The sequence below is a fragment of the Urocampus carinirostris genome, chromosome 8 (genome assembly GCF_059441175.1).
Source record: "Urocampus carinirostris isolate Australia breed hairy pipefish chromosome 8, RoL_Ucar_1.0, whole genome shotgun sequence".
Lineage (NCBI taxonomy): Eukaryota > Metazoa > Chordata > Actinopteri > Syngnathiformes > Syngnathidae > Urocampus > Urocampus carinirostris.
The window spans coordinates 8,541,769-8,563,577 of record NC_142356.1 but is presented as its reverse complement, the minus strand read 5'-3'; the positions used below and the strand labels follow the sequence as shown (position 1 = coordinate 8,563,577).

Here is a 21,809-nt window from a genome sequence, read left to right as displayed (position 1 = left end):
TTTGTCAGTTTGCCATTTTGACCGCCACTGGGTGAACATATCAATTCTTGTTCTACTACCAATATCACATCATGCACAACAGCGACACGTTGTGGTCATAAATCGCAATAGCGAGTTTCAGGTTAGCGTAGTAATTCAAGGTATGGCTACCATAGTGTCCCAGTAGACGTAATCAATGTATACAAGAGGGAAATCGTTCAAACCAATTACTTTTGATCGTTTGGGGGAGGAAGGTCGAATAGGTAACTTAAAAACTTCAAAATCAGCTGGTGGAGTGACAAAGATAGTAAATTGCCATGACAAGGTATATTCTAGTTCCCTCCGCAGGCCTGATTTCAGCATTTACATTGCCTCTGTAATACAAATTTAAAGAGAAACAGCGATTTGAGTTTTATAGTATATCATTGGATTTGATTTAAACTAGCTTAGTTTATTATATAGCCAAAGAAGGGCGAAAAATGCGTGAGCTTGAAATACCGAATCCTGCCACAGGATATCGCTGTTAAGATAGCTTGAAGTATTGAAAATTGCCACAGGAAATCGCTGTTTTGCCACGACTCCAACAAAAACCACGACACAACATGAACATTTCAATGCATTTTATTTCAAATAAACCGCCAGCATCTAAACCAAAATGTGAACTAGCTAACAGCAACTCTGTTTAAAACCGTTTTCAAACACGGGCGCGAGTGTCAACTCAATTACAAATGTTTACATCCATAATGACGTCACAAGCTACGTCAGCTGCCCGTTTCTCCACAATACGCAAATAGAAATAAATATTTTACTTTGAGGCAAACCTTTATCGAACCTTAGTGATATCTGATCAATAATCAAATATATTTTGTGAAAGAAAAGAGGAGGATCAACGACAAACTCAAAATGTCCAAACCACATTTGCATTTTTTCCAACTCTTGTTAGAATTTCGTCTTCTTCTAAATTTGAACCAACTTACACCATAAATTCACGTTTGTGTTGTGGCCCATTGGGTTTTATCTGCAAAACGTTTTTGAATGTATTTTGGCACTGTTGGGCTTCTGTGGTTTGTGGCTTTGACATCAAGTCAAGACTTATGGCACTTTTGGGCTTCCGTACCCGTCGGTAACCTCATTCAAGTCTACATTTTGTACATAATAAAACAGTCTTTCAAAAATTTGATGCTCTTAATTTAATAAACATTTTGTGCTTCATTTGTAACTTAAATATTGCTACTCTTGGCTTTCGTACTTGTCCAATTTGATGTCAAGAAAAAAATAGAATAATTGTAAATCATATTTTGGCAAATTTGGGCTTCCATACTTGTTGGCTTTGATATCCAGTAATAACATCATTGAAGTCCATCATTTATAAATCATATTTTGGTATTCTTGGGATTCCGTTATTTACGAATAACATCATTCAAGTCTATATTTTGTACATCAGTGTTTCTCAACTCGTGGGTCAGGACCCGCAAATGAATGCCGAGAAGGAAAACGGAGGGTCAATCCCACTCCTCAACAGTAGATGGCGATAATACCCTGCTAGATATCCTCTTTCAGTTCAGTCAATTGGAGCCTTCCCAGTGGTGTTTGAGAGGGAACACATCTCATTTTGTTGTGTTTCATTTCCCTTTTCTGTCCATAATAAAGATTCCCAAAGATTTGTGATGAGGGGAAAGAAAAATGGGGAACAGTGATAACAATAGAGTCGAAGAAGGAAATGAATGCGAAATAGGAAGGATACCATTCTTTAATATTTTGGATAGGAACCATTTTGAAGGGATCGCTTATGTGCGATATTTAGGCTTATATGCGGTACTTTAATCGTGTTGGTTTCATTAGTAATTTTGCTTCAGAATTTTTTCAAAAAAGTTGAATATATTGTACTATCTCTGCTTGCACAATCTTTTTATTCGATATTATTTGAGAATCAGACCAGTTGAGAACCACCGTTGAACATCCCTTTAAATACTATTTTGGCAATTTTGGGCTTCCGTACTTTGACGTCAGGTTAGAATAACATTATTTAAGTGTATGATTTTCCCATCACTTATAAATCTTATTTTGGCACTCTTGGGCTTCCGTATGTGTCAGCTTTGAAGTCATTTGAGTCTCCATTTTGTACATCATTTAGAAATCAATAATCTAAGTTTATGTTCCTAATTATGTCTACATTTAAGGCATCGATTATGAATCAAATTTTGGAACTTTTGTACATCATTTCCATATCATTGAATATTTGTTACTCAAAAACAAATGTGCGAGTGAAATGTCCAAACAAGTCATTTCTAACATCATTCAGACATGAATAATCAATTCATAAACTGTCGAACCACCGATGGGTTCCCCAGAAGTCAAGGCATGAGAGTTGCTAAAAAGAAACGCTAGATGGCAGCACTGTGCGGTGACCAACCGCGAAAACCTTGAGTAAACAATCGTCTCCTTTAGCATGCGGACGCCATTTGTGTCCTCCAACACCACGAAAGAAACGACCCCTCAACCCCGAATTGGGTTTGAAGGTCGGAGACGATGCCGAGGTCGTCGGAGGCGGGCGTTTTTTTTGAAAAAGATGGTGGAAAGGGGGCGGAGCTTCTTACACGTTGATCCGACACTTGGGAAAGATGGGGCCTCCTTCAAGCCTTCTCTTTCTTACTGTGAGGGGAGAAAGGACAAGAGAAGTTAAACGGGGGGTTGCAGATGTGCTCCTACAGGGTTGGTGTATCTTTTTCAAGGTCGACACAAGTTCGTCCAGATGTGTGTTGTCATAAAACATGAATCCGGCAGGGGTCACCAATTCGGAGGGAGGAGTCAAACTATGAGACGTTTTTGACACTTTCACGTCAGAAAGGCGCCAAAAGTGCCGTTTTTCTTTCTTTCACTTGTTTTCTCTCTTTAGTCTTATGTCCCTCTCTCCCCTCTTCATTTCTATGTCTCTCATTCTCTTTCTCTTGCTTCCCTTTCTGTTTCTCCTTTCTACCTTTTGATCTTTCACTTCTCCTTTACCTCTCTTTCCCTTTATCTGTTCTCCTTTTCCCCTTTTCTCTTTCTTTCCCTACCGTCTTTCTGGTATTTACACTCCCTTCTGTCTTTTACTCCCCCTTCTCTCTTCTTCTTCCTTCTTCTTTCTTGGCCCTTTCTCTTTTATCTCCTTTTTTTCTCTTTTTATTCCACTTCCTTTGCTTTTCCTCTTTATTCTTACTTCTTTCCCTTCTTTGTTTTTCCTCTTTATTCTTACTTTCCCTTCTTTGCTTTTCTTCTTTATTCGTACTTTCCTTTTTTGCTTTTCCTCTTTATTCTTACTTTCCCTTTTTTTAGTTTTCCTCTTTATTCTTACTTTCCCCTTTTTGCTTTTCCTCTTTATTCTTACTTTTTCTTTTTTTGCTTTTCCTCTTTATTCTCACTTTCTCTTTTTTGCTTTTGCTCTTTTTTGCTTTTCTGCCTTTTCCTTTTGCTCATTCTCTTTTTTGCTTTTCTTACTCTTTTTTGCTTTTCTTACTCTTTTTTGCTTTTCTTACTCTTTTTTGCTTTTCTTACTCTTTTTTGCTTTTCTTATTTTTCCTTTTGCTCTTGCTCCCCCTCTCTCTTTCTCTCTCTCTTTCTCACACGTCACTTATTTTCCCTCCTTCCCCCCTTTTCTCTATTTCCACAACTCTCTTTCCCTCCATTCTTCCGTTCTTATCTCGTTCTCCCCCTCTCCCTTTTTATGAGGATTATTTTTGCGGTTAACATCTACATCTAGTATTAAATTATTTTAGAAATGCTTATCAAAATGGCAACCTATTACACCAATACACAAAGTAGCCTTGAAGAAGAACCTTGAAAAGCATCAGAAACCCCATGGAAGCATCTTTTGACTTGAAGCAACAGTTCAGCTGAGAAAATTGAAATCAAAGAGAAAAGCAAAAATCTGACGACAGTTCAAGTTGATGCAAAGAAGAGAGGAACGGCAATAGAAAGCAGATTCCTTTCGACATTCAAATCAGGCTAGCTGCTTGAGCATCAGCTAAATACATCCTCAAGGACATCCTCCAATCAGAAGCGTGTTTTAATAAAGGAAGGATAAGAAAAACGAGTTTTCATTCCATTCGAAGCATAGGAGCTGGTGATTGGATGGCATTGCAGGAAACCGAAGAGGAAAAACCAAGGCTTCCAAAAGTGGAAGTTTTCGGAAAGGAAAGCGAAGGTGTGTACTTAGTCTCTGACTTGAACTTTTTCCCGAAGGCTCGTTCCAGCTGAGGGACGGACAAGGTGAGGGTAAAGGAGCCGTCCGACTCGGACCTGACGATTCGGGCTTACAAACGAGAGCACCACCAGAGATTATGGCCAACAAACAACAAAAACACTGTTTCGTGTGCAAAAAAAAAAACAAAAAACTAGCCCCGACAAAAATTTCCTTTTTCCATCAGTGTCGAACGTGAGGTTTTTTTTTCCAACAAACTCTCCATATACAACTTAAAATTAGCATTGTCGTTTTCCCTGCTGGAAACTAGCATTGTACTCTTCTGCTCAGAAAGGTAGAATTGTTCGTCTTCTCTGATGAAATACAACTTCAACATCTCTTTTTAGAACGTAAAATTATCATGAGACATTTTTAACCCTGACTTATATCGACTCGTCTGTTCAGAAAGCTACAAATTCAAGCCATTTTCAAGCACTTTCAAGGCCAATTTTCCAGTATCTTCAAAGGAATAAATCCAGCATTGATCAAATTAGTTTTTTTGTTGTCGTTGACTGATGAGTAAAAAAAAGTCAGTCTTGCTGCTAGCACATACTTTGTGTTATTTTGAGCTGTTCCTATTTTTGATCTTTTTGTGTCAATGGGCTGCTGTAAATTGCCATGAATTCTGCCATCCTGCTTTACCAAAACGTCACACTTGTGAACAGGGTTGGGTAGGGTTACTTTAACTGGATTACTTTCAGTTACTTTTGGATTACTCCAATACCAAATATGCTAATGAAAAACAAAATAAACTAAATATGAATAAAATTATGACTCTCAACACGTGGTAAGCTTTCTCTCCTGGCTTTGATCTCCGGCAAAACTAACATAAAATGCGACAAAAACAAAATGAAAATCAATCCAAACAGCTTGCCAACATAATTTTTGCCGTTCCATGTATTCCGTTACTCCCCAAGCATGCACAAAATTTAGTCATTTTATTCATATTTAGTTTCTTTTGTCTTTTTTTAGCATATTTGGTATTGGAGTAATCCAAAAGTAATTGAAAGTAATCCAGTTAAAGTAACCCTACCCAACCCTGCTTGTGAACAAAGACGAAAAGTGTTGGGTAATAATGGAACTCAATACGGAAGACAAAAACAAGAAAGTACTGCATGGGGAAAAAGCAGAAGAATGAGCCAAATTTCGACGTATTTTAATGATATTGCTTGCTCCAAAATTGAGTGCAGTCTATCTTCCAATCTGCTGAGCTTTTACTTTTTGTTTTACTTATTTTAATTTACTTTTTCTTTGCATTTCTTTCAGAGGATCAGTGTTTAAATTGGCTAAAATAGAACTGTAAATCGCTTTTTTTTGCATTTTATAATTGATTAAGAGCACTAAAGAGTTAATATTTTAGGGATTTTGTGAGTTGTTCGACTAATCCGTGCAGTGTGTAAAAAGCTATTATTGTTTTCTATTGTACAATTTTTTTGTAGCTCCGTGAACATTTTAACTTATATTTCATGTGTTTTTAAGGATCACCTGCAAAACATATGAAATGACTAATTACTGAATAATTTGGTGCATAATGTTTTATCAATTTTGATAATCTATCATTTAAAAAGCTAAGGAGCCGTTTTGGGAGCTGAAAGTGAGCCGAGCCAAAAGAGCTGGTTGTCTAAATAGAGTTGTTCTCTTGGGTGTGATGAGTAGGTCATGGTGACGCTTCATATAAACCCGTAATGACAAGCCAAAAGAGCAGGCATGTTGGCGTCATTTTCACTGCCTTTTTTCCCCCATTTTCTTCATTAATTGCATGGTCTATGAAACATGGCAATGGCGACAATTCCAGGTATTTTCAAGCACTTCGCCCAAAATTCAAGCATTTTCCTAGCCTTAAAAACAAACAATAAAATTCAAACATTATTTTAAGATTTCAAATATCTGTACTCTGTTCTTCTCTGCTGAAAACTAGAGGTCGTCTTTCTCGGCAAAAACACAAAAAAACTGTTATTTTTCGACATTGAAAGCTTCAGTTGTGTTTTCAACGCGGTAGGAAATTCTTTTACTTCCTGTCCTTTCTGTCATTTGTTCTTATTGTCCTTTCGTTCCTCTCTTTTCCTTAGCATTGTCTTTTTCTGCAAGGAAAGCGATCGTCTTCTACAACCAAAATTAGCATTGTCTTTTGCACTAAAAACTAGCATTGTATTTTTCTAGTTTGTAAAGCTAGTGTCATGTTTTTGTGGGCCAAAAACTCCACTGCTTTTTTCATCTTCTACAAAAATTTAGCATGGTCTATTTAACATAATCTAGTTCCTTCTTTTCCTGCATGGAAAGCAAGTCTTCTTTTTTATTACCCCAAAATAGTATTCTCTGCTAAAAATTAACTATGTTTTTGGTAAACCTAGTGTCTCCTTTTGTCTCCAATATCAAATCAGAGCTGACTCCACAATATGAAAGCATCGTCTTTGAATACGCTTTAATGGACAGTGTGCATTATTCGACCACTAGATGTTGCTGTATTATATGGTGCAATTGAAAACGAAAAACAAAAGAAAACAAAACAAGAGACCCAAAAGAGACAAGACTGCACAATATTTCTTTTTTTATGGCCCAGCCTTTAGGAAGGTTTTTGGGGGTACCCGTAGCAGCAAGATGGTGACAATCATGTCAGCTCCCTTATGCAATGTAAAATAAGTGTATATTCCTCGACCTATGGGTGTTTAAAAAAAAAAACAAGTTAAATGATGTTTAATGCTTTTTTAGCTAATTATTTAATTCAGTATTGTTTTAATGAATTCAGTTTTTTACCACTAGAAGGTGCTAAGTAATATCTGTTTAAAATGAGCAGTGTCTTCTGCGCCAAAACCAAGCACTGTGTTTTTCTAGTTGCTGAAGCTGATGTCTTCCTTCTATTACACCAAAAACTAGCATTTCTTTTTCTTCGTCTTTTACACCCCAAAATAAGAATCGTCTAGCGCACCAAAAAGATATTACTAAATTATTTTTAATACACTGCAAAAAATGTGACAAACTGGGATGATTTATGTATTTTTTGTTGGGGTACGTACCAAGGTCGTTGTTGTTCATCATGGCGTTAGAGCCTCGCAAGCGCGGGCCCTGCTGAGTGAAGTGGTAGCCGAACTTGAGCAAGGAGGTGTTTTTCTCCAGCATGCTGGCGATTTCCATCTCCACTTTATTGCCCAGAGGTTGACTCTGGAGACAAAAGAGAAAACAATTATTTTCTTCCAGCGCCGATTTCAAAACTTAAAGTCGGTTATTGTAATTAATGGGGACCAGAACCACCCGCGAAAGTGGAAAATACGTTAGGTCACACCTTCAGAAAAGCGTGCAATTAGAACCATACACAGGGTAGGATCTCGAGATCACACTAATATTTTATTCCTGCAGTCCAAATTATTAAAACTGGATGATTTAGTAAAATTTTTCACTGCACAACTGCTATTTAAGGTCAACAAAAACAGTGCCAGAAAACATCCATAAGTTATTCATTCGGAAAGAGGGAAATTATAACTTAAGGGGCTGTAGTAAATTCATAATCCCAAAGGTGAGAACCACCAGGGAAAGTATGTGTGTGTCTGTGTGTGGAGTCAAACTTTAGAACAATTTACAAGACAAGATCAAACAATGTCCAACTATTCACTTGTTCAAATTTAAATCTAAAAAAACATTACTGGCGGAATAAAGAGATGAAGAAAATGGGGTATGAGTAATACGAAAGACTGGGAATAGTGCGTCTAGAACTATGGTTAACTTTGTTGTTATTGTTGCTATTTTTATATCATAACTGTTATTAATATTATTATTATTGTTGTTATTATCATTGGTGTATTTAATAGAGAAGATGAAGGGGTTAGGGAATATAAGCATCTGCTTCTTACTACCCATTTTTGAACATATTATGTAACATTTTGTTGTTGAGTAATTGTTTTTGTTATGTTTTTATTTTAATGTTCGAAATTAAGTTTTCATTCATTCAAAAGCTCCCAATGGGCAAACTTACTACGAGATGAAGTCATTAGAGTATACGACTGTATCACAATAACAACTATACACAGAATTGCAGTGGAATAAACGCTCTTTATTGTCATTATAAAAAAGAAGTGCTTCTCTTTTCGGCGATTAAGAGAGCAACTGGCAAGCTGTACGCTAGCATCAGGTAACTTCGACTTCAGCCAGGTTTCCGCGATGATTAAAATACAAGATACGTCGGATGTAGCAGTTTCCCACAAGTTGTAGCTCCAAGTCATCTATTTCACGGGTAACTAATCTGGCTGGGGTCGGCTTAAGAGATGTTAGCCTGATGGTAGCAGTTGGACGGACCTGCAGCTTCGCTATTGCTTTCTCTCCCGACACCTCCTGAGTCCCTCCCCTGACCCCATAACAATCCACGGAGCACCCAATGGTTATCAACATTTCTTTGCGCTCTTTAGACTGTCCTCCGATTCAATAACAAATTTATTTTCAATGCAACGAGCTGCTAAAAGCTAGTGGTCGCTTCCCAGTTTGTTTTGCTTCTTAGAAGTTGGCATGTGCCCGCGCGCTTCAGCTGTTTGACTGACAGCATACAGCAGCCTATCACAGTCACGCACACAGACAACCTGCCTCTCGGTCTGAACATCAACGACAATAAAGAGAATTCAATAAGAATCCAGGAAGTAGCAAACCAAGGATAACCAAAACATGATGTAGCAATGGGTCTCTGTATTTTCCGTTTCCTTTTGTTAGGGTATTTAGCCAGAAAAACACATTTGTAGTTCTTGGCACAGGTGTCTTATTTTGACATGAAATACCTGATTGTCGATCTTGAGCTCCAGCAAAGTGTGGTTATACTGCAGTGCATCAACCAAGGCAATAATTCCAGCCCCCGTGATAAAGTTGGACTCGACGTTCAGGCTCTTGAGTGTCGTGTTGACCTTGAGCATCTCTGCCAGGGCCTGTCAACACGAAGAGTACACAAGTGATTGGTGGCCGTTTTGCTCTTCTGCTTTTGGACACGTTTTTAACGCCGCCTCCAGATAACTTAGACGTGAAACAAAATGTGCTTTGAAAGTGTTTATTTTTTTTATTTTTACGTTTTTTTTGCATGTTTTGATGGCAAGCTGCAGAACAGAGAATACAACTCAAGAAAGATTTTATGTCTTGATAGACTCCGGTCTCCCGAAGTCCAAAATCAAGAGCCTTCAGCAAGTACAAAATGCTGCAGCGAGGCTTTTAACCAAGACAAAAAAGTTTGATCACATGACCCCGATTTTAGCTAACCTGCATTGGCTCCCTGTTAGCTTAAGATGTGATTTTAAGGTTCTGTTGGTAGTATACAAAATCATGCATGGACTTGCTCCCTCAGACCTTTTAGATTTAATTTCCCTCTATGTTTTGGTCCGGGGCCTTCGCTCTGAAAATGCTGGTCTAATCGTGATCCCTAGAGCCAAGAAGAAATCCGCAGGTTCGAGAGCGTTCTCCATTCGGGCCCCGGTGCTGTGGAATGCTTTGCCCCCTGAGATTCAATCTGCAACCTCAGTGTGATGTTTAAATCTAAGCTTGAAACACACTTCTATTCTATAGCATATGAGTAACCTATATTTTATGTTGACAATATCAGGGGATGGTGTCATAATAGTTTGTAATAATAGTTTGCAATAGTCTTTGATCTGTGCAGCCCTTTGAGACGACTTGTGATTAGGGGCTATACAAATAAACATAACTTGACATGTCAATGGCTAATGATAACCGCTAACTGGCTAGCTGCTATGATCATAACTCGAATTAAAATTTGTAGATCCAGTATAAATACTTCATACAGGTTGTGTATATTTTTTTGTATTTTTCAATTAGATCTTATGGCAGTCATACAAAAAAACATCTCCTAGTTGTTTGCATTATTCTGCAATTTCTTGCCTTATTTTACAGTTTTACCCTACTAAATAATCAAAAATGATTTAAAACGGAGCTACGTCTTCATATGGCACTTATTTTGAAACTAAACAATATTGGGGAATTGAGTAAAACAGCTAAAATAAGATTAATAGTTCCAAGTTTTTTTTTTCTGTTCTTCAATAAATTTTGTAATAATATAAATCATATATGGGGTGTCATCGACCATAAAAGAAAATAGTTATTTACCATGAAAGAGACTTTAAGAATGAGGCAATTCATGTTTATAACTGTAAATGGAAGGAGACCAAGAGAAAGGCCGCGATTGACGTGGATGGATGGTGTTATGAGTGCGCTGGAGGAAAGAGGTCTAAATGTAGTGGTGATTGTTGGTTATAGGAATGAGTGGAGAGGTGTTGTAAAGGATAGTGGGATGTTTGGACGTGTTTTGTGGCAGGGGGTAAACTAGCGAAAGCTGTCGGGCCCTGCTGTTGAACAGCAGTGTGTGTTGTGTCACCCTGACCAGAGTGACACGGCCGCTTTCTCGTGTCCCGTTTCATCTGGAGGGACGAAAGCATGACTGACTTAGATACCGAGGTGCGCAACTTGTTTGGGTTGACCATGGTCCAAAAATTTTTGTGTGTGTATTTTGCTACTTTTCCCTTTTTTATTTACTTTGTTTTTGTATGTGTTTGTCTTGCTGTCGGTCACCCCTCCTGGGGGATATGACCATGGTAGATAGATAATGCTTTTTCTATCATTTTCCTTCCAAGTCAAGGTTTCTTGCCCCACTCTCAACTTTGCGTTTTCGTACAATTTTGTTTGGGAATGATTCTTTATTGTTGTATTAAAAATAATTGTTAATATGAACAAAATAAACATATTTTTGGTGCACTCACAAATGCCACAGGGTCGTTGCTTCTTGTTCCGACAATACTGAGCCTCTCCACCGCCGAGTTCTGAATCAGAGTATGAGCATACTCCTTTAAGGTCGGGATGGGGATGTTCTAAAAATAAACACAACCACGAGAGAAGATTATGGCTTTTAAACGTTCTAAAAATAAATTCAAGATTACACCTATCAAACAGATCCAAACGTGCGGACGTGCTACCTTGATGTTGTTGAGGTTGACTTCCACCAGATCGGGGTCGTTCCTTTTCATCCTCTCCAGTGTGTCCTCCACGTCGGTGGAATTGGGCTCCTCGTCGGGAACTGGTTTGTATTGGGTGGACTGGATCACACCTACGGGGCATTTCAAGTAGTCGAGGTTTCAAAGTGACAAAAATATGGAGCTGGTGTGCATGCCGTACTGTTGAGGCCTTGCTTGTTGACGATGGTGCTGCTTGCCAGAGCTTCATAGTACTGCTGGTTGCTCATCAGCGTGTGCATGCCCAGGATAGCTGGGAAAGAGCAAAGCAAGCAGTGAGAAGAAAGACTTAAAACGCCCATTGTGCTGATCTTGACTCTAGCCAGCGGTTCATGCAATTGAAAATGACTCAATATGCTGCAAATAACTTAAAACCTGTGAAAAAGATTCAATTATACTCAAATGTTTTGCAAAAATAATGGAAAGTACTAAAATTACTAAAGGTAACTGAAGAGTATTAAAAAGTACTGAAAATGATGAAAATATTCTAAAAGGCACCCAAAACTTCTTTAAGTGCTGAAAAATACTGAAAACTATAAAAAATGTTCTGAGAAGTACTGAAAACTACTAAAAGTACAGGGAATTGCTGTGAACTACAAAAATATATAAAAATTATTGAAAAGCACCAAGTATGAAACATTTCAGAAAAGCCCGAGAAATAACAAAACAAAAAAGTACTGAAAAGCAGTAAAATATTAAAAAAACTACTAAAAAGTGCTGACAAGTATTAAAAACTAGGAACAGTTCTAAAAATTATCGGAAAGAACTAAAAATAATCAAAAAGTACAGAAAAGTGTGAAAAGTTCTAAAAACCACTGAATAACAAAAACTACTAAACGTAAAGAGAAACACTACAGATTAATAAAGTACTAAAATCACAGAAAAGAGCTAAAAGGTAAGCAAACCAGAAAGAACTACAAAGTACTGAAAGCGGTGAACTAAACTCAAAGTACAAAAAAGGAACACTCCCACCTGAAAAAAACACAAAAAAGTATTGGAAATAATTGACAAGTGAAAAAGTACTGAAATGTACCAATAATTGGCTGACGCTGCTATCGGTTAGTCAGTGTGTAAAAGGTAAAAGTGTAAAGCACATTGTAAAGCACCTCGGGAGGTCTTCATTGACTTTAAAAGCGCTATATAAATGCAGAACATTTACATTTATAATTATCGAAAGCGCCCAAAGAAGTATGCAATATTTCCCAAAAAGTACAAAAGACTGAAAAGTACTGAAAAGCAATTCAATGTTCTAAAAACACTAAATTATTACAAAAATTACTGAAAAGTATCGAAAAGTACTATAACTTACAAAAAATATTGTAAAGAACTAAAAACTACTGAAATGTTCTAAAAAGTACAACCATAACTTCTAAGTACTAAAAAGTAGTGAAAGTATAACGTATCCCTTCCTAAAAGTATAACTTGGTTCTAACGAGATTTATATATATATATATATTATATATATATATATAGTCATGTATTTATTTATTAGAAATGCGTTTACCTAATAAAGTAACAGGCTAAGTAAAATCAACAGCAATAACAACTACTAATTAAGGATAGCTGTGAAAATCATGCTTTTTTTCATGCAAGCAGCAGGTACCCGGTCAGGTGCCCAGCGAGCAGGGAAGAGGGGAGTGATGGAAGAGGGAAAGTGGTGAGGTGATGAAAAGGAGTTAGACTGAGGAAAAGATGAAGACCAGCCAACTAGTATGGGAGCTAGTAAATTAAGCATAAGTGGAACACAATGGTTTCCTGAAAAGGTTACCGGCGATATCGCAGAGTTCGGCATCGGTGGCGCTAGCGAGCGCTTCTTCTAGCTCCGGCTCTAGCGTCACGTTCTCCATGATGGGGTCCACTATCTTTTTGGGCACCCACGCCTTCCCTGAAAAAGGAAAACATGAGGGGAGAAGCTACCAAAAAGGCCAGGAAAAGGTTGCATTGAGCAAACCAGAATGACAGAACTTGTCGACTTGCTTTTGCATGACCAGCTGTGGCTAGAGAAGGAAACAGTGGGAAAAAACTCATAATTGCTTAAATCAACGACCTCATTCAGGCCCCAGCCGATGAGTGGAGGACACTGAAGGACGCTTTTCTTACACAGAGCAGCTTACAATAACAATATCAGCGAGCCATACCCTGCAGCCAAATCTCTAACAGAGAGGCTAGAAAAGGAAACTGTGGGAAAATGCGCTAGATGCCTGAATGACAGAACTCAGCTGTGGAAGGCGAGTGACACTTAAAGAAGTGGCAGAAGCAGCTAACAATACAAATAAGGGCTAGTGACAAGACATAACCTGCCTAACATGAGTAGCTCGAGAAGAAAACAGTGAAAAAGGGGCCAGATATCCGAGTCACGTGACACAGCAATGTTTGCCTGCATGACCAGCTGTGGAAGGCGAGTGAAACTGAAGGATGAATCAATAGAAGCTAACAATAGCGGCAAGTGGCGAGCAGTCAAGTGGTTAACATAAGTGATTAGAGAAGGAAACACTGGAAAAATAGCGCTAGATGCCCGAATGACAAAACTCAGCCATGTAAGGCAAGTGAAACTTGAGAAAGAAGCGTGAGCAGCTGACAATAACTATAAGGGCTAACAACGAGCCATAGTCAGCAGGCAAGTAGCTAACATGAGTTGCTAGAGAAGGAAACAGTAAGTTAAAAGCACCAAACGTCTGAATCAAAAAACGAAACGATGTTCACTTGCATGACCATATGTGTAAGGTGAATAGCACTGATGGACAAGGCAGAAGCAGCCAACGATAACTCAAGCGCTGCTGGAGAGCCATAGCCTGCAGCCAGGTATTTATCATGAGTGGCTGGAGAAGCAAACAGATGAAAAAAAGCACCAGATGTCTAAATCACGGAGCTCAGCGGGTGACGCCAAAGAACACAGCAGGAACAGCTAACAATAGCCACTGGCGTTAAGCCATAGAGGGCAGCCAAGTGTCTAACATGAATGGTGAAGTTATATACTATTTTATTCAACTTATACTCAAAAATACTTGTCCTAAGTTTGACCTCGGCCTTGAGTGCATTTTTTAAGAAGGGTGTCTAAACCCCTTTGCTTTGGAATGTGTCTTTGGGTTCCCATCTGTGCAGATAACAATGATTTATCACCTTGCATGGGGGGTAGGGCGATGACCTATCACCCCTCCTCCCATTCTATAATCATGGTTGGGACCAATCAGCCAGAGGCTTGGTCATTGGGCATGAACATTTCATCGGCATGGATTATAACATGGGAAGATCCTGAAACCCTGTTGTCTCCTGCACACAATTGTAAAATTGGCACAGGCAGAGACCTGATTTGTTCAATTATTTGATTCGGCTAAATAAATTAATATGTGGACTATACTCGCCGTTCGGCTGATTAAATTTCCCTGACTTTTGAATATGCTCCAACTGTAAGGGTTTGGACAAGACGCGTGTCTTCGGAGTCAGATTTCAGTTTAAGAAGTATTAAAACCTTACAATGGCTAGAGAAAGAAACAGTGGGAAAAAAGGAGAAGATGCCTGAATCACTGGACTTGGTGACCATCATATAAATACAGGGCTCCGATGTGAAAGGGTTTTTGCTTGTTATTTGAATCAATACAGTTTAATTTTCTAAAGGAAACCACTCAGGGTCACTGTATATTACACATTGTCGCTCTAATTTTGACACAAAAAAATAAGCAAAAATAATGATGATCAGAATACTAAATTGAAAAAATATAGAGAAAAAAATAGTAGGAACGGTCTGCAAATATATAAGTTCCGGCTGTGGTATTTAGTTGTAATATCCCCTACTACCACTAGACGTCAGTCTGAGTTGTATCCAGACTTGAGAAAGCAGCTGTACAAATGTTTCTAATTCAGCAGTTTGCAATCCTCATTTTGCCCAAAATATTGTTTGTGAATTTGTAGGGTTTAGCAGTGCAAGTTGAGAATATGTTTCACAGATACAACGATAAGATGTAGACGGACTGGAAGAGTGTGACAGAACCTCAAGCAAAAGGGCGACCTTCTCGAGTTTCCGGTGAAGCCTCTGAAGCTATGAATCATCTTTCTAATCGGGGACGCTTTGTGATGTAAGCTTTTGACACGGTCAGGGAGCGAGAACAGTGCCAGGTTACCTCTCTTTTCGCCAGTAAAGGGCACCAAGTCTTCCCTGTCTGGGTCTTCTTTGGCTTGTTTCTCCAGGTGGGCCAGCAGGTCGTCCCTCTGGAAGGTCCCCGTTGGCGCTTTCTTAGTCTGGTCCTTCTGGCGCATGCCGGCGGGCAGCAGAGCGTTCTGGAAACGCAATTATTATTTGACGTTTAAGAGTTACACTAAGAAGTTACAGAAAATATGAAATTTGAGTCCGATTTTCGGCAAGGTCAATTTTCCGCCACTATATGGCATTTTTCTCCCATGTTGGACAACCCTGACAAGGACAGCATCTTTAACTCTCCATTGAATCAGGACTGGGCAGCACGGCGGTGCAGTGGTTAGCGCATGTGCGGCACAGTTCTGACGTCGTGAGATCAAACCTCCTGTGTGGAGTTTGCATGTTCTCCCCGAGCTTGCGTGGGTTTCCTCCGGGCACTCCGGTTTCCTCCCACATCCAAAAACATGCAAGTTAGGTTAATTGGCCGGTCCAAATTGTCCCTAGTTGTGAATGAGTGAGTGAGCCGTCTGTCTCTGTGTGTCTTGCGACTGGCTGGCAACCAGTTCAGGGTGTCCCTTGCCCACTGCCCGAAGATAGCTGGGATGGGCTCCAGCACGCCCCTGACCCTGCTGAGGATAAGCGGTACAGATGATGGATGGATGGATGAATCAGGACAAGACCAACCAAGGTAGTTTCGACAGCGTACTTTGCAATTATGATCCACCCAGAGCAGCTGAAAAGAGCTAATAGCTTGGGTTGGTCAGAGCTGCTGTAAGAAGCTTCTAAAAGGACCAGCGAAAGATTGCAAGAGCCAGCTTTATTGACACAGAACAGCTAACAATAACGGTGAGCCGTAGCCTGCAGTCAAGAGGCTAGCATAGGTGGCTAGAGAAGGAATGTGGGGAAAAAGGTGGAAAATGGCTAATATCAGAACTCGGCGGCGTTCATTTTCAGGAGGAGCTAAGAACGGAAATTGAAACAGAAAAACAAAGCAGGAGCAGTTAACGATAACTAGATAGATATATGTCTATAGAGATAGATGGATGTCTAGATAGATAGATGGATGTCGAGATGTCTAGATAGATAGATAGATAGATGTCTAGATAGAAAGATGTCTAGAAAGATGGATAGATGTCTGGATACTTAATTAATCCCCTTAGGGACAATTCACACTTCCAGCAGTATCTTTTTGTTGTTAATTAACAGATTAACAGGATGGCCTCGGGGTGCTGTGTTGTAGTTAGCAACAATGGAGCGAGGAGCCATAGCCTGAAACCAAGTGTCTCACATGAGTGACGTTAAAACAAAATCATGATTATGAGTTAGTAAATCTTCAACTATTTTCCACAGTTTCCTTCTCACGCCACTCAGGTGTTTTTTTTTTGCTTAATTAATTAAAAAATGATGTATTTTTCCACCACTGGGGTTTACAATACAATACACACTGACCCCTTTAAACAAAAGAGCACAAATATGATAAGATTTAAAGTATCATAGGAATGTAGTGAAAAGATTAACGACATTGCCAGTCAAATAATGACAAGTATTTCTGGGAAGGCCGTATTCCATTACAGTGGAGTGGACAGAGAAATTTCCCACAGCTTTGCCTCTGCTTGTGTTATTTTTAAGTTAAAGGGCTGTTAAAAATCAAGCTCTGCTTATAGCTCCGTATCTTATCTTGGCTCTCAGCACTGCGCTGGATCTGGTTCTTCACAAGCTTTGTTCTGCGCTTTCTCAAAAGAACATGGGGCAAAAAAAAATCATCAACCACATCTTTTTTCCCCTCCTGAATAAATCGCTACGTTAAATAGCAGAACTTAGCCGAGACATCCATTACACGGCTCCCGTTACATCATGGCAGCATGCGGGGCCACAGTGTTATTTTTACCAGGGCTCCCATCTGACCACGACTTCCTTCTCCGCTTTCACTTCAACCTTGTACCTCATCTGTGAAGCACTCACTGGCCGCTACTGTTGGAAAGTCAAAAAGGTACGCCAGTTTGTTCTAAGTCTTCCCGGTAAAAGTGAAGCTGTTGAGTTACGACCCACTTGACACTTGGTTGTTATTTAAACCAACCATTAACTTGTCAAAATTCACTTCCCGCCTACTTCAACGTTATGATGTAATCATCTGACATGGCCAGATAAGGAGATCCTATAAATGTAGACACAAAATAAGATTTGAGAGAAGGATTTCTTTTCAGAAAAGGAATCAGGATCAGATACTGTACATATACACAACAAAGCTTATTAGAATTTTCAGAATTTAAATACATAAAAGCTACGCAAACACAGGCTTCACTACACACCCTTGCTATGCAAACATTTACTAAATATAAAAGAAGAAAACATGAAAAAAAATAAGACGCACAACAACAACAAGGTAAAATAGCAACTGATTCTAACTGAGAAGAGATGCTGAATATTGTGGGATGAACTCGTTTTGCCTGAACAAAACAAAGGAAAAGTACATAAGGTATTTTAGAACACAGCTAGTTTGCTCTGAACAAAACATGAAAGGCACTAAGATGGGATATGATGGAGTACCAATGGTACTAACTGAGCGACACTTAAAAGAAGGGGATGCAGGCGACATGCTCAAGCGTAGATCAGACTATAAAATATTCCAAAACATACCAGTTCTAACTGAACAAAACATGGAATAAGACTCAAGAAACACTACCACCCTCTGTAATCAGAACAAAAACTAGAGTAACACGACAACAACACAGTGAAACATAATGCTGAAACACTAACTGGCTCTAACTGAACAAAAACATGAAAGGAGGATGACACAGGACATGTACTCACACGTGGCAAGAACAATGAAGACAAAGGAAAGGAAGACAGCAGGAATATGGAACATAATATTGGAACACAAACCGTCTAACTGGACAAAATATGAAAGGAAGACCCCAATTTCTAGTATGGCAAAACATAAAAAGAAGACATTAAAACCCTTCCAACACTTGGACAGAACCACCACAAAAGTACCAAGACAACGAGACCATAAAATATAATGCTGGAACACCAACATAACAAAAACAAGACAACGCAGGATATGTCGGGACACTAACTGAAAAAAACATAAAAGGAAGACCGCAAGACTGTGGAACATAATTTTGCAAAAGTAACTAGCTCTAACTGAACAAAAAATAAAAATAAGACAATGCACGGTATGTCGGAAAACTAATCAAACAAAACATGAAAGTAAGACAACGCAAGATGTGAAGTCACATGTGGACAGAACAACGATTAGCGTGCTACAACGACAAGACAATGCAATACAATGCCGGAACACTAACTGAACAAAACATGAAAAGAAACGAACAAATACATCTATCTGAACAAAACATAAAGAGAAGACTAAGTGAGATATGTCATCTCAATTATATAAATACACCTAGAGTGCAATGACTGCAAAACAATGAACAAGATTGCTGTGGGACCAAACACAGAACATGACAAATGTTTTTAAACATTGTGAAGAGTTATAAATGTTTGACTTCTATTTCCAGAATTCAATCTATGATTGTGCACCCTTGCACGGAATTGTGGTGCATAAAAGTGAATCACGATTGGCTTTGTGCACGTTTAGTCTCGTTTTAGATTGGTATTTTGAATATCTTTAAAGAGTTTAAGCTTTCCAATGTTATGTTGTATGGTGTATTTCAGTGACGAGTGACATCGTGTAGATACAACTTCTTTTATCAACCGACGTTAAGTTGTCAATTCAGAAATGTTTTGAAAAAAATCAGATTTTATGTCTTTGAAGGTTTTTCACCTTACTGAAAATTGGGGTGCTTAGTTTGAGGTGTCCTTTAAAAGTTGAAAGTAGATGTAGATTCTCTTTTAAGTATGTTAACAATGTCCAACTGAGTTCAAAGAGCCTTTTTTTCCCCACCCCGCCTATCTGCTTGCATCTTACTTTTATCCCCGCTGTTCCGGCCACGGAGCGCAATACCTTGGAGGTAAGGAGATTTCACGCGCATGCTCACGATTTTCTTTTAATCTAGGACGAAAATGGTGAAAGTAAGAATAGGACCGTTTCAAATACAGTGCAACCCCTAAAAGATGAAAAAACAAAAGTTTATAAGAAAGTCACCATACTTGCAGATGCAACAAAAGGTAATGATAAAGGCTGCAATGATGATTTTAGCCAGAAGATGGCATTAGCAAGTAAATGGTAAAATGGTTAATGGTCTGCATTCATATAGCACACACAACATTCACTGAACCACCCTACACTTGACACGCTGTCCCTTTAAGATTTCTTTGTGTATACAAATGAAAGCACATAGCATTCTTTTTTCATTTTGCACTCACGTCAGGGTCGAGCTCCTCCAGCTCGTCTTCGAGTCTCTGCAGCTCCTCCTCGGAGAGCTTCATGAGCAGCTCGTCCTCGTCGATGTCTCGGTACTTGTCCATCTCCTTCCGCAGCACCGACATGATGGCGCACACCTAAACAAAAGAGGCCGAATGTCAAAGCAACCCGGGACATTTTTTCGGGTTTGATTCAACTGCTAATTTGTTGTGACGTTTGGCAGCCATGTTTTCATTTGGGATTTGCAGAAAGTCACAAAATCCGCCTGGCAACAAGTGGAGGAAAAGGAAAACAGAGTTTTGTTGATGTACACTGCAAAAACAACTACGCAAAGCCACGGCATCATGGAATAATGAAAGCAGGGCAGCAAACAGGAAAAACATACAGAGAGTAAGGAACACAGCCCAAAAGATCATCCGCTGCTCCCTGCCCACTCTAAAAAAACATTGCAAGCTTGTGATACTGTAGCAGAGCCAGCAACATAAAAACAATTCCTACCCCGGATTCCACCTTTTTCCCCACATTCCTTCAAAACTAGGACCAACACATTGCTACTGCCAAATGTCATCATTGTTATTTTCATTACACTATTGTCAAAATGCACTATTCTTCTTTATTGCATTATTATTTTGACTCAGGCGTTTTTTCTAAGCACTATGTTGTAGTTAATTATTTTGTCTATTTATTCTATCCCTACTCCTATTCAGTCTTATCTCTTGGAATTCTTTATAGTACATGTGTTACCCTGGAGTGTCATGTCTAATCTTGTTGCATACAATGTTGATATCAATGACAATAAAGACAATTCTAATGTTTTTTTTTCTCATTTTAAGAGTTTAAGATCAAGTCCACATCTTTCTTTTCAGATGTTTTATGTTGATTGTTTTTCCTTTCCAAGAAAAAGATGTATAGTTAAAATAAGCAAAGTTCTCTATCTTGCCAAAGGTCTTTATTTTTATTATTGTTACAAATTTCAAACATTTTTTTATACCCTTGTACAAAATCTCTCCATATTATTTAAAGAAATTGTTATTGGTTACTCCCAAAAAGTAAGAAAAATAATCCAATAGAGACATGTATGCTACTCCAACAGACAACAGACATTCCTGATCACACAAACTAGCCCTAAATGAATAAAAAAATAAGAACACAGGATATGTTGGAGCAGAAAGGAGAAGTAACTAATCAAAAAAATGAAAGTAAGAAGATAAAGGACATACGCTGGAACACAAACTAACTAACAGAACAAAAAATAGAAGATAAAAGAAACATTCCCGAATGGAGACAGAACGACAAGACTGCAACGACGATGAGATCAGAAAACAAAGTTGAATGAAACATGAAAGAAAGAGAACACATGGTATGCTGGAAGCCCAAATAGCTCCAAAGATTTTAAAACATTTTTTGGGTAATTTTAGTCGAAACGATTGTATCATATTATTATTATTACAAAACATTATCTGGCTCTCAATTAAAAATAAAGACAAATACAAACTAGCTCTAACTGAACAAAAAATGAAAAGAGCCAAGATATGTTAGAACAAAAACTATCTGTAATTGAACAAAACATGAAAGTAGGAGGCAGGATATGGTGGGACAGAAACTAGCAGTAACTGATCAAAACACGAAAATAAGAAGATGCAGGACATATGTTGGAACACAAAGTAGCTCTAACAGAAGAAAACATAAAAGGGCCAATACGAAAAAAACAAAAACATTCCCAAATGTGGACAGAACAACAAGACTGCAATGACGACAAGATCAGGAAATATAAAGTTGGAACACTAACTAATTGAACAAAACATGAGAGTAAGAGAACACAGGGTGTGTTAGAACAATAACTCGCTGTAAAGATTTGAAACATTTTTCTTCGTAATCTTAGCAGAAATTATTTTCTTATGTATTCTATTTTTTATCATTTCAAGACATTTTATCTGCTTTCTCAAATAAAATAAGTAATTTAATCCTCAAAAGATAGCTACTGTAATAGAAGCTGGACTACACATCGCTGCTATATAATGTTGAAACACTGACTACATCTAACTGAACAAAACAAGGAAGAGACGATATAGGACATATACTCTCAACGTGGTGTTGGAACGCTGACTAGCTCTAGCTGAACAAAACGTGAAAAACACAGAATAAGTCGGAATACCAAATAATTGAAAC

The 21,809-nt window shown here is 38.5% G+C and overlaps 1 protein-coding gene across 8 annotated transcripts in view; it reads right to left on the bottom strand.

The window, feature by feature from the left end:
• Window positions 1-1,077: 1,077 nt before the first annotated feature.
• Window positions 1,078-21,809, bottom strand: part of tmod1 (tropomodulin 1) — a 31,599-nt gene continuing 10,867 nt past the window's right edge. For 5 of the 8 annotated variants that reach the window (XM_088341499.1, XM_088341501.1, XM_088341500.1 and 2 more), the window contains exons 3-12: window positions 19,643-19,777; window positions 15,303-15,459; window positions 12,953-13,069; window positions 11,348-11,437; window positions 11,149-11,279; window positions 10,936-11,043; window positions 8,956-9,099; window positions 7,213-7,357; window positions 4,171-4,270; window positions 1,078-2,631 (exon numbers count right to left, since the gene is read on the bottom strand). In XM_088341499.1, coding sequence (XP_088197625.1) covers window positions 2,613-2,631; window positions 4,171-4,270; window positions 7,213-7,357; window positions 8,956-9,099; window positions 10,936-11,043; window positions 11,149-11,279; window positions 11,348-11,437; window positions 12,953-13,069; window positions 15,303-15,459; window positions 19,643-19,765 — 1,134 coding nt within the window. In that variant the 5' untranslated portion in view covers window positions 19,766-19,777 and the 3' untranslated portion in view covers window positions 1,078-2,612. The remainder of the gene's footprint in view (window positions 2,632-4,170; window positions 4,271-7,212; window positions 7,358-8,955; window positions 9,100-10,935; window positions 11,044-11,148; window positions 11,280-11,347; window positions 11,438-12,952; window positions 13,070-15,302; window positions 15,460-19,642; window positions 19,778-21,809) is intronic. The other 3 variants (XM_088341504.1, XM_088341505.1, XM_088341506.1) reach the window with 3 other exon arrangements.